This window comes from Neomonachus schauinslandi, chromosome 8, assembly GCF_002201575.2.
Source record: "Neomonachus schauinslandi chromosome 8, ASM220157v2, whole genome shotgun sequence".
Lineage (NCBI taxonomy): Eukaryota > Metazoa > Chordata > Mammalia > Carnivora > Phocidae > Neomonachus > Neomonachus schauinslandi.
Window position 1 is genome coordinate 77,913,145 of NC_058410.1, and position 13,839 is coordinate 77,926,983.

The 13,839-nt window shown below is 34.9% G+C and overlaps 1 protein-coding gene across 2 annotated transcripts in view; it reads left to right on the forward strand.

Annotated features, from left to right (window-relative positions):
• The first annotated feature begins 659 nt into the window (after window positions 1-659).
• LCA5 (lebercilin LCA5) overlaps window positions 660-13,839 on the forward strand; it is a 50,206-nt gene continuing 37,026 nt past the window's right edge. Inside the window, exons 1-2 of one of the 2 annotated variants that reach the window (XM_021693542.1) lie at window positions 660-858; window positions 5,811-6,340. In XM_021693542.1, the coding sequence (XP_021549217.1) occupies window positions 660-858; window positions 5,811-6,340 (729 nt within the window). Of the gene's footprint in view, window positions 859-5,810; window positions 6,381-13,839 lie in introns of those variants that run through there. The other variant, XR_002480509.1, reaches the window with a different exon arrangement.

Genomic DNA, 13,839 nt, shown 5'->3' on the forward strand with positions numbered 1-13,839 from the left:
TCATGTTGGAAATGTTTTTCTTCACATGTGTTTTAATTTGATTAATTTTTTACATACTTTAGTTTTATACTTTTATGTAGTTAGGTTTTTTTTGTTGTTGTTCCTATAGGCAGGCTTGCCTTAACCACCACCTGCCTCCCCAGAAAAGAAAAAAATGGTGATTTGGTCATTATACGTCTGTCAAAAATCAGCATTTGTCTTTATTATAAATCTTAAAATTCAAGGGAGTCAAATTCAGTTAATTTTTATTCAAAAACAATTATATGTCAGGCATTTTACATGTTCTCTGTCCAGCCTACAACATTCTGTCTATTCTCCAAATAGTATAAATAACAATGTGTGAAAATATAGGTGAATTTTAAAAATTATAAACAGTATATTATTTGCTTTTAGCATCTTTCATTGTAATTAACTGTAAAACTTGTTTCACAAAATATAATGAGTTTCCTTTCCCCTTCCTTAATTGTTGGGGCAAAAAGTGTATCTTCTGGTTGCTAATGTGTTAATCTCTACTGCAGATACCTAGAGAAACAAAGTGCAGACATGAATATTATCACCAGGATCTGAAGACTCTAAACATTGCTCTTCAGGCTTGTCATGGAGTTTTTTGGAAAAAGGAATCTGTGAAATTATGTGAATAGAGACTATTTTTCAAAACCATGGGGGAAAGAGAAAGAAGTCCAGATAATGATCAAGAAAGTAAGACAGGCAAACACCATTACTCTTATTGTTCATCTGATTTTGGAACTACCCCACAGTCTTCTGGCCGGTCATCGCTGGTCAATTCTTCTTCACCTACAAGTATTAAGGGAAAAAATCCTAAAAGACAAATTTCAGATGGCCAAGTGCATCATCAAGGTAAGCATTCTTTAAGAGTTCAGTGGACCTAGAAGACTCATTTTGAGTTTTTAGGAAAGTTGTATGAATGAAACTTCTATTATTATGTATGTATTGATATATGCATGAAATTGGGCTGATCTACATTTTGAATAAGATGTATTTTTGTATATATAGTTGTTATATGTATATATATAGTTGTATATATAGTGTTATATATAGTTGTTGCCTATGGTGCTGTGTATTATCCTTTGTTAGAATCAAAATCATACTATATACAGAAGAAGGAACCATTAATAAGCCTTCTCATTTTGTTCTCTTCTTCCTAAATAAATGTTTGTCTTGGTGTTGCTGAGGTACTGTGAAGGCAAAAATAAAAAAATCACAAAATGTTTATACCTTTTTTAATCTTCACCTCTAAAAAGCAGCAAATGACATTGCTGGGGCGCCTGGGTGGCTCAGTCGGTTAAGCGTCTGCCTTCGGCTCAGGTCATGATCCCAGGGTCCTGGGATCGAGCCCCGCATCGGGCTCCCCGCTCAGCAGGGAGCCTGCTTCTCCCTCTCTGCTGCTCCCCCTGCTTGTGCTCTATCCCTCTCTCTCTCAGATAAATAATAAAATCTTAAAAAAAATTAAAAAAAAAATGACATTGCTATAAAGTAGTTAAGGGGCATTTTTATATAGAGAGTAAAATTACTTCCTCTAGGTTACACAGTGCTTACTGCAAAAGTTCGAATTAAATCTAGAAATGGAATTTGGGACTTGGGACTACCACTCTGTTTTCTGTAAAACTGTGTTATAATGGAAACAAGATTAATCATTAGAAATAATTTGTCTTATTAAAATGTTCCTAGTTTGGAACTACATATTAATACAGATTTGACAAGGCATTGTTCTAGAAATCTCTTCTTCATCTTAATGAATTTCTGGTCAAAAAACCCCAGTTGTACTTAGTAACAAAGTATCTAAGGACAACCATAGAAAAATACACCATAGAAAATTAAGCTAAGGTAAATGAGGTAATTACAGTATACATTAATGAATACAGCACAGTTATAACAACACTAGCTTAGAATGATTATATAGAGTTTAGATTGTAAGGCACAGGGAGGGGTAAAATTGGAAGCCGAAAAGGAAAACAGGTCAGTCAGGTCATGAAACACCTTGAAACCTATAATAATATATTGGCTGTCTGTTTCTGTGGGGAAATAGTTAGCTATTGAACACATTTAAGCAGGGGTATAATTAAATGTGCTTTTATAAATTTTTACATTGAAAAGTAATATTTGCGTTAAAAAAATATTCTGGAAAGAATATGTTACTTTTGAAAGCATCCCTCTTGTGGACCCTGATCTAACTTCCTGGGAATGTTATTCTTATAACAGTTAGGTGCTTTTTCTTTTTCTTTCTTTCTTTTGCCTGTACAGTGCTGCAGGATTTTGGTCTTTTCCTCCAAATCTGTCTCAGTGTGAGCCTCTTGTTTTGATTTTGTGTTTGAATGCATGATCTGATATTAAACTTTTGCTGTCTCATGAAGAACAAATGGACTATAGGGTTGAACCTTAGAAAAATGCCTATTTATTCCTAAGAAATAACTTACATATTTGGGGAATTATTGGTATTATTGGTTGGAATACTTTAATTTTTCACTACTTCCCTAGAAGAAATTTAGGAGGCCACCTAATTAAGGAGTCAGAAATTCTTCTTTTTTTTTTAAGATTTTATTTATTTATTTGACAGAGAGAGACCCTGCAAGAGAGGAAACACAAGCAGGGGGAGTGGGAGAGGGAGAAGCAGGCGGGAGCCCAATGCAGGGCTCCATCCCAGGACCCTGGGATCATGACCCTAGCCGAAGGCAGCCACTTAATGACTGAGCCACCCAGGCGCCCCAAGGAGTCAGAAATTCTTAAACCTTACCTTATTTAAGAAGATAATTGAGAAAAAGGTTTGAAAAACAGTTTTAACATCATGCAGAAAATTTCAGTTATTATCTTCAATCTGACTTGTACTATTTTCTCCTTTGTATTGTCTTCTGAATTAAAGTCTGTGATAATTTGTCTACCTTAAATCAATCAAAAGGACCACACCAATTACAGTTAAACACTTTAGTGTTTCCTTAAACACTGAATTAGTTTCTTTTTAAGATGGCAGTGTACAGCTTAGGACAGTAAGGAAAGAACAAATGTGATTAAAACAGCATCTTAAACACTTGAATTTGTGGATTTGCATGTTTGATAACATATTCTTCCTCTTTTTAATTTTCAGTATATCTAGTTTTTTAAAATAAAATTGTTGCTTTATCAAAAGTTATATTCATAATAAAATTTAATAGTTTAAGTTATACATGTTTATATATTACATGTTACGTATTTATTATATTTCATGTTTTATCAATAGTATAAACATCTTAAGTCTTTTATAGTTGGATAATTCATCTTTACTATGTGTTTCTTAAAGGAGTCATATTTTATTTTTATCACCTGAAGGAAGAAAAAAAAAGCAATATTTTCTCACCCTCTTTTTCATAGTGACTTAACGAGGGGTAGATGAAGTGATACATGTGACAGTCAATCATCTTTTCTCACTCTTATTAGCACTGTAAATCATCTTGATAGTTTTAAAAATGAAAATAAAAAAGTAAATGGCAGCTAGGAAATATTTTTGAGTTCAGGTTAAGTATACTTTTTATGATCAGTTTGTAGTCATGCTAATAGAATATTGCCAAAAATAAATGTTCAGATTTTTAGGATGTGAAAAAGTTGGTTTTGGAAGCCCCTCCTGTCTGAACAATTAAAGTAAGGTATTGGTGGAAAATTCTATCCTAATTCTTATATAGGCTTTAACTTTTCAAATAAAGTAAGTTTCTATTTGTATGAAATCTTGTTTGCTGAGAAATACAATTTTATACATAAAAATCAGAGATTTGGAATAATTGACATTCATCTTTATGCATAATCATTTTTATGTATAAAGCTTCTGTCATTCCAAGAATTGAGTACATATTTCATGGAAGTATATGGATACCAAAACTGTTAACTCAGTGTGTTGGGAAGGAAAGAGAATTGAAATGATGGATGCCCCAATTTAAAATTGGAGCACTGCTGTCCAGGGGAAATATAATGCAAGTCACAAACACAAGCCACACATGTAATTTTATATTGTCTGATAACCACGTTAAATAAGAAAAACAGGTATAATTAATTTTAATAGTATATTTTATTTAATCTAAAATATCCAAAATATTATCATTTTAAAATGTAGTTAAAAGCACTGTATTTGAAACATTATGCATCTTTTTTTGAACTAAGTGTTTGAAATTCAGTTATGGCATATCTCAGTTTGGACTATCCACATTTCAAATCTCTCAAGCCACATGTGGCTAGTGACTACTACTGTATTGGAAAGTGTAGTTCAAACTTATAGGCTTTCCCCCATTTCTTATTATTACCACGTCCTTTTGTGTATTCAAACAATTATAGACCTGAAATCCAAATCAGTACACATTCAAAACACAGTCTTTAGAATCTTCCATTTTTTTTAAATGAAACTTTGTAATGTAAATTGTAAATATTACTTGTTACTCTTGTTTACATAATGGAATCAAGGTATCCATGGCTGGAGAGAGGGTAGGGAAAGGTTGAATCTTCTAGTTTTTCTTTTTTTTCCCTCCAGAATGCATTTCCTTCTTGGAAAAAATGCAGTCACCTTGGGGATTAAAGTTCATTATTCTGAACTGCGGCAGACTTCTATATGTCTCTTTTTTAAGGGCAGGTGCTTTGTATATTGGGGCCTAAGTTTAATGAACTTGTAGTAAAAATAATGACATTTCAAATTTTTGTGAAATGTTATTTAATATGTATAGTTTAAAGATTTCATATGCCTATATTTTTTAGGGTGTAGGTTTTTGTTTTTATCTTGTTCTCAAATTATGTCAAATGTTTTTGATTTGAACCTCACACAAAAGAAAGCCCCTGAGCAAGCATTTAAAATCACATCTGTACTGCTAAAAGTGTTTGTCATTTTCAATCACTGATAAATGGGATTAAGTTATTACTGACAGAGAATATTTGTGGAGAACTTCCTTTTTTACATGCATTCTTTGTTTAATCCTCACAACAACCTAGTTATGTAGGTGGTGTTATCCTCATTCTATGGGTGGGCAAAATAGACCTGGAAAGGTTTAGCTGAATTGCCCAAGGAGTTATAAAGTGGTAAATCAAAGTCCCAAACCCAAGTCTTCTTGTCATACAATGTGTTGTTTCTTGTTTCCCCAAATAAAGAAAAAGAGTTCTAATTAGAGAAAACATACATTTCCACATTCCAAATTATAATCCCAAATATCTTGGCATAAATTACTTGAATATCACAGTATTTTGTCCAGTGTTTATTAAACTCCATGCTGATGCTGATGATGGTCGTGTTCGAATTCTGGCTTGCCATCTTACATATAAAGTTAAAAATGGTAAAGCTTGATGCTGCCATTTTTTTTAATTTATTTTTTTATTATGTTAATCACCATACATTACATCATTAGTTTTTGATGTAGTGTTCCATGATTCATTGTTTGTGTATAACACCCAGTGCTCCGTGCAGTATGTGCCCTCTTTAATACCCATCACCAGGCTAACCCATCCCCCCACCCCCCTCCCCTCTAGAACCCTCAGTTTATTTCTCAGAGTCCATAGTCTGATGCTGCCATTTTTTAAAGCAGTGTAAAATAATTTCCTGTAAACCATTGGGATATCATTTTGATAAGTCAGAATATTCTTGACCTTTCTTAAAAAGGATTCTGAACCTTTCTTAATAAAAACATTATATTAAGAGTCTAAATAAAACCTGATACTTAAATATTGTAAGATCATTTTTTAAGGAACAAAATAACTAAAGAATGTTATAGATCCACTTGTGTTAGAATGAATAAATAATATTACATTGGTACAGCTTTCACTTTACATTATTACTGTTTCTTTTTTAGCCCCTAGGAAGCCAAGCCCTAAGGGTCCACCAAACAGAAAGGGAGTCCGAGTGGGATTTCGCTCCCTGAGCCTCAATAGGGAGCCACTTCGGAAAGATACTGATCTTGTTACAAAACGGGTTCTTTCTGCAAGACTGCTAAAAATCAATGAATTGCAGAATGAAGTAACTGAACTCCAGGTCAAGTTAGCTGAGCTGCTAAAAGAAAATAAGGCTTTGAAAAGGCTTCAATACAGACAGGAGAAAGCCCTGAATAAGTTTGAAGATACAGAAAATGAAATCTCACAACTTATTGCTCGTCATAACAATGAGATTATAGCACTCAAAGAACGCTTAAGAAAATCTCAAGAGAAAGAACGGGCAACTGAGAAAAGGGTAAAAGATACAGAAGGTGAACTATTTAGGACAAAATTTTCCTTACAGAAACTGAAAAAGATCTCTGAAGCTAGACACCTACCTGAGCGAGATGATTTGGCAAAGAAACTAGTTTCAGCAGAGTTAAAATTAGATGACACCGAGAGAAGAATTAAGGTAAAACTTATACAGTTTCTAATTGTGCTGTTTTGTGTTGGTTTTCATTGGGTATTTAATGTGCTCTATTAAGACTGCTTATTGCAGTTCAGCATATGCTTGGAAATGAAAACTATTTTTTTAAATATTTTTAAAATTATCTTTCTGAGTAAGAGATTAGAAAAAAATTAAGATTGTGTATTTAAGAGCAAGATAAAAAAAATTTACACGTTAATGGGCCACCTGTTAATGAATGTTTAATTCCATGAATCTTAGTCATTTTGGAGAAATACGTTATTTGATTATTTGATTGTTTCTCTAAAATTGGAAATGATACACTAATAGCTGTAGCGTATAAAACTGACATTTGGGGCCATTGTGTAAGAAATGCCACATGAAAAATACTTTGTTTTTATTTCTTAGAACATTTGTAAAAGACACTTTTGGGGGCAGGGCTTACCCTTATTTCCCCAGATAGAAACTAATATGAGGGGTAGGTGGAAGAATGTTGTTACTAGTCTGAGAATATAGCAGAGCTTTTAAAAAGATATTTTTCTTGGAACACGTTGAGAAAAGAGTACTACCCCATGACTGTTACACAAAGAATTTGTATTAGATGCTACCTTGTACGTGTGTGTGTGTGTGTGTGTGTGTATCACGTACATGTGATAAAATTGCATAGAACTAAATACGTACACAAAGTTTATATGAATATATGTGTGTGTATATATGTATATCAAATAGAAGCCCTGAGTTAGGGCTTATGAAAATTGATGAGTAGTTTGGAAAGCAAAGCTAGGGAAAAAGTACAGGAATAATGCCTGCTGTTAGAGCTCTCTGAACAAGTGCAAGTCAGAACTACAAATAAATTAACTTTCTGCAATGTATTAATTAGGTGTTTTTAATACATGGTATGTTATAGTGCTTCTTTGTATAGTATACCATGTTTGGTATGCCAATGCTAAGCCCAGGGGCAATGGCTTACTAATACTGTGTACATCAGTGATTAGAAAAAGTACCTAACTTATTCTATACAATTAGCAATCGTTATCTTCTGTTTCAGTGCACAGAAGTTACCCTATTGTGTAGGCTTCACCAATGATCAACCCAAACTGTAGAGCAAAGATGTGGAAACTTTTTTTTTTTTAAAAGGGCTCCTTACCTTGAGGTGGGGTGGGGACAGAGCCTGAAAGCAATTATTGTCACAAAAAACGACAAACATTTTAATTATTATTATTTTTTAAAGATTTTATTTATTTATTTGAGAGAGAGAATGAGAGACAGAGAGCACGAGAGGGAAGAGGGTCAGAGGGAGAAGCAGACCCCCCGCTGAGCAGGGAGCCCGATGTGGGACTTGATCCCGGGACTCCAGGATCATGACCTGAGCCGAAGGCAGTCGCTTAACCAACTGAGCCACCCAGGTGCCCACATTTTAATTATTTTTAAAGGGGAGTATAAAATGTGCCATATCATGAATTTTAAAATTGGGAACCAAGAGCACAGATGCTAATAATGATAAACAAACAAAAAACACCTGTGTATGTATAAAACTAGAGCGAACACGGTGTCGCAATGTAGACACACACACATATACTATGGTTCTCTCTTATAGCCAGTTATGAAGGAGGTTTATGGAGTGTTGGGGGAAAGAGGAGAAAGAAGGAAGAGAAGAAAAACAGAAGTCTTTGGATTCTGAGTAGTAGGATGGAGGTTAATTATGTAGCTGCCCACTTGGGAGCATGAAAATCAGTCATCTGTAGTGATGTCTTTGAAATGGTTAACTGTATAGTATCCTCAATTCTTTTCTTACTGGATGTAAAAAAATGTTTTTAACTTTTTATTTTGAGTTAATTATAGATTGATATGCAGTTGTATGAAAATTATATATAGAGATCCCATATATGCTTCATCCAGTTTCTGCAGTGGTAACATAATGCATAACTACAATATAATACTGCAGCCAGGAAATTGGTTTGGATACAGCAATGCAATCCATCAACCTTACGCAGGTTTCACTAGTTTTACATGCTTTCGTGTTTGCATGTGTATGTGTTTAGTTCTATGCAATTTTACCACATGTGTAGATTTATGTGACCACCACCAGAGTCAAGATGCAGAACAATTCCATCACGAGGATCCTGTTTTACCAGCTTTTATAGGCACAGCTACCTTCTTGCCTTCTCTCTAACCTGTGGCATCCACTAATCTGTTCACTATTTCTGTAATTTTGTCATTTTAAGAATGTTATATAAGTGGAATCATGTAGTATTTAACCTTTTGAGATGAATAGATTTCATTTTTTTTCCATGAGCTCCATCCAAGTTGTATATATCAGTAGTGTGTTCCTTTTTTATTCCTGAGTAGTATTCCATGGTATGGGTGTATCACAGAGTGTTATGGTACATCCCATTGGAGGACATCAGGATTGTTTCCGGTTTTTATCTATTAACTAATAATGCTGCTGTGATTATTCTTATACAGTTTTTTGTGTGAACATAAATTTTCATTTTTCTGGGATATATGCCTGAAAGTGCACTTGATGGGTTGTATAATAAATGCATTTTTGGTTTTGTAGGAAACATCATTCTCTTTTTAGAGTGGCAGTGCTATTTACATTTCTAACAGCAATGTATAATTGGTCCTGTTTCTCTACATCCTTGCCAGCTTTTGATGTTACCACTCTTATATTGTAGCCATTCTGGTAGGTGTTTAGTGCTATCTCATGGTTTTAACTTGTATCATTCCTAATGGCTAATGATGTACATCTTTTCATGTGCTTATTTGCCATCTGTAGATTCAGTTCATGTTGGTCATGTTTTTTTCCCTATTTTCTAATTGGCTTGTTTGTGCATTTACTGATTTTTTTTAAGTTCTTTATATATTCTAGTTACAAATCCTTTGTCAGATATGTGGTCTGTTGCTTGTCTTTTCATCTTCTTCACACGGTCTTTCAGAGGGAAAGTTTTAAATTTTGAGGTAATCTAGTTTATCAGATTTTTCTTTTATGGATTGTGTTTTGGTATAAAGTCTAAGAATTCTTTGCCTATTTTTATCACCCTTTGCCTGTAGCCCCCAAGATTTTCTACTGTGTTTTTATCCAAAGGTCTTACGATTTTGTGTTTTACTTTCAAGTCCATTTTGAGTTAATTTTTGTATAAGATGTGAGGTTTAGGTTGAGGTTCTTTTTTTCTTTCTTTTTTTTTTTTTTACCTGTGGTGCCCAGTTACTCCAGTAACCATTTGTTGCAAAGTTACTCCAGTAACCTTCTTCCATTGAATTTGGCACCTTTGTCAAAAATCAGTTGGGCATGTTTTTATGGGTCTATTTCTGGATTCTTTAGTCTGTTCTATTGATCTTTTTGTCTGTCCCTCTGCCAATACCACATATTATGTAATTATAGGCAACATAATAAGCCTTAACATCAGGTAGAGTGATTTCTCTCATGTTATGCTTTATTTTTAAAAGTTTAGCTATTTTAACTATTCTGGGTCCTCTGCCTTTCCATATAAACTTTAGGATAATTTTGTCTTTGTCTATAAACACCTTCCTGGGATTTTAATGGGAAATGCATTAAACATGGATCAATTTGTGGAGAAATGTTGTGTTGAACCTTCCTACTCTCGAACACAGTATATTCTTTCATTTATTTAGGTCATCTTTGATTTCTTCCATCATCATTTTGTCATTCTCAGGATATAGATCCATATAGGTTTTGTTAGATTATACCTAAGTATTTTATTTTTTTAAAGCAATTGTAAATAGTCTCAGTTCTTTCTAGATGAGAAAATTATCTTTGAACTTTTATTTTCAAATTTCAAAGCTTATTTTTGTTGTAATAATTATTTTCACAAGGGGTTATGAATGTTTTATGCACATGAAGGAATAGCTTGGTTTTAGAAGTTTACTCTCAAATTTTAGGAGTGTAAATTAATTATAAACCTGAGAGTTTAGTTGGGAGATTTAAACTACTTCATTTCTAGTGTGTTTGAAGTTATATTGGAATTGACATTTAAAATGTTATTATGAACCTCCTTCTCTCAAATCAATCTCATTTCAGCTGTCACACCATATACTAGTTCTCTTCTGAATGGAGGAGCCTCGGCAACCCACCTGAGGGTAATTCTCTACTTTCTAGCTTACCTTTTCATACTTCCTAAAGCCTTTGACCCATTATGTCTAATTATATCTTTCATAATCTCAGTAATCCACCCAGAATTTGAAATATTTGCTATTGAGTTTCTTAATTTAGTGTGAAATTTAGCTTTTGTTTCTGTGCCTCATTCATTTACTCAATTTTATTACTTTATCCAACACTAAGTTAATCTTTTTTTTTATAATTTTATTTTATTATGTCATGTAAGTCACCATACATTACATCATTAGTTTTTGATGTAGTGTTCCATGATGCATTGTTTGCGTATAACACCCAGTGCTCCATTCAATACGTGCCCTCCTTAATACCCATCACTGGGCTAACCCATCCCCCCACCCCCCTCCCCTGTAAAACCCTGTTTGTTTCTCAGAGTCCATACTCTCTCATGGTTCATCTCCCCCTCCGATTTCCCCCCTTCATTTTTCCCTTCCTACTATCTTTTTCTTTTCTTTTTTTTTTTTTTATAATGTAGTATTTGTTTCAGAGGTATAGGTCTGTGATTCATCAGTCTTACACAATTCACAGCACTCAGCATAGCACATACCCTCCCCAACGTTCATCACGCAGCCACCCCATCCCTCCCAGCCCCCACCACTCCAGGAACCCAAAGTTTGTTTCTGAGACTAAGAATTCCTCATATCAGTGAGATCATATGATACTTGTCTTTCTCTATTGACTTATTTTGCTTAGCATAATACCCTCTAGTTCCATCCACGTCGTGGCAAATGGCAAGATTTCTTTTTTTTTTTTTTTTGATGACTGCATAATATTCCATTGTATATATATACACCACATCTTTATCCACTCATCTGTTGATGGACTTCTTGGCTCTTTCCATAGTTTGGCCATTGTGGACATTGCTGCTATAAACACTGGGGTGCACGTACTCCTTCAGATAACTACATTTGTAACTTTGGGGTAAATACCCAGTAGTGCAATTGATGGGTTGTAGGGTAGCTCTATTTTTAGCTTTTTGAGGAACCTCCATACTGTTTTCCAGAGTGGCTGCACCAGCTTGCATTCCTGGCAACTATGTAGGAGGGTTCCCCTTAGCATCCTCGCCAACATCTGTCATTTCCGGACTTGTTAATTTTAGCCATTCTGACTGGTGTGAGGTGGTATCTCATTGAGTTTTTGATTTGGATTTCCCTGATGCCGAGTGATGTTGAGCACTTTTTCATGTGTCTGTTGGCCATTTGGATGTCTTCTTTGGAAAAATGTCTGTTCATATCTTCTGCCCATTTCTTTTTTTAAGATTTTTTTTAAATTTTTTTTTTATTTGACAGACACAGTGAGAGAGGGAACACAAACAAGGAGAGTGGGAGAGGGAGAAGCAGGCTCCGCACTGAGCAGGGAATCTGATGCGGGGCTTGGTCCCAGGACCCTGGGATCATGACCAGAGCCGAAGGCAGATGCTTAATGACTGAGCCACCCAGGCGCCCCTCTTCTGCCCATTTCTTGATTGGATTTTTTGTTCTTTGGGTGTTGAGTTTGATAAGTTCTTTATAGATTTTGGATACTAGCCCTTTATCTGATATATCATTTGTAAATATCTTCTGCCATTCTGTTGGTTGTCTTTTGGTTTTGTTGACTGTTTCCTTTGCTGTGCAAAAGCTTTTTATGTTGATGAAGTCCCAGTAGTTCATTTTTGCCCTTGCTTCCCTTGCCTTTGGCGATGTTTCTAGGAAGAAGTTGCTGCGGCTGAGGTCGAAGACGTTTCTGCCTGTGTTCTCCTCTAGGATTTTGATGGATTCCTGTCTCACATTTAGGTCTTTCAACCATTTGGAGTCTATTTTTGTGTGTGTTGTAAGGAAATGGTCCAGTTTCATTCTTTTGCATGTGGCTGTCCAATTTTCCCAACACCATTTGTTGAAGAGACTGTCTTTTTCCATTGGACATTCTTTCCTGCTTTGTCAAAGATTAGTTGACCATAGAGTTGAGGGTCCATTTCTGGGCTCTCTATTCTGTTCCATTGATCTATGTGTCAGTTTTTGTGCCAGTACTATACTCTCTTGAGTACAGCTTTGTAATAGAGCTTGAAGTCTGGAGTTGTGATGCCGCCAGCTTTGCTTCTTTTTCAACATTTCTCTGGCTATTTGGGGTCTTTTCTGGTTCCAAACAAATTTTAGGATTATTTGTTTCAGCTCTGTGAAAAAAGTTGATGGTATTTTGATAGGGATTGCATTAAATATGTAGATTGCTCTAGGTAGCATAGACATTTTCACAATATTTGTTCTTCCAATCCATGAGCATGGAACGTTTTTCCATTTCTTTGTGTCTGCCTCAATTTCTTTCATGAATATTCTATAGTTTTCTGAGTACAGATTCTTTGCCTCTTTGGTTAGATTTATTCCTAGGTATCTTATGGTTTTGGGTGCAATTGTAAATGGGATCGACTGCTTAATTTTTCTTTCTTCTGTCTTGTTATTGGTGTATAGAAATGAAACTGACTTCTGTGCATTGATTTTGTATCCTGCCACTTTACTGAATTCCTGTATGAGTTCTAGCAGTTTTGGGGTGGAATCTTTTGGGTTTTCCACATAAAGTATCATATCATCTGCAAAGAGTGAGAGTTTGACTTCTTCTTTGCCGATTCGGATGCCTTTTATTTCTTTTTTGTTGTCTGATTGCTGAGGCTAGGACTTCCAATACTATGTTGAATAGCAGTGGTGATAGTAGACATCCCTGCCGTGTTCCTGACCTTATGGGAAAAGCTCTTAGTTTTTCCCCATTGAGAATGATATTCGCTGTGGGTTTTTCATAGATGGCTTTTATGATATTGATGTATGTACCCTCTATCCCTACACTGTGAAGAGTTTTGATCAAGAAAGGATGCTGTACTTTGTCAAATGCTTTTTCTGCATCTATTGAGAGGATCCTATGGTTCTTGTTCTTTCTTTTGTTAATGTATTGTATCACATTGATTGATTTGCAGATCTTGAACCAACCTTGCAGGCCCAGGAATAAATCCCACTTGGTCGTGGTGAATAATCTTTTTAATGTACTGTTGGATCTTGGCTAGTATTTTGGTGAGAATTTTTGCATCCATGTTCATCAGGGATATTGGTCTGTAATTCTCCTTTTTGATGGGGTCTTTGTCTGGTTTTGGGATCAAGGTAATGGTGGCCTCATAAAACAAGTTTGGAAGCTTTCCTTCCATTTCTATTTTTTGGAACAGTTTCAGAAGAGTAGGTATTAATTCTTCTTTAAATGTTTGGTAGAATTCCCCTGGGAAGCCATCTGGCCCTGGGCTCTTGTTTGTTGGGAGATTTTTGATTACTCTTTCAATTTCCTAAGTGGTTATGGGTCTGTTGAGGTTTTCTATTTCTTCTTGGTTCAGTTTTGGTAGTTTATACATCTCTAGGAA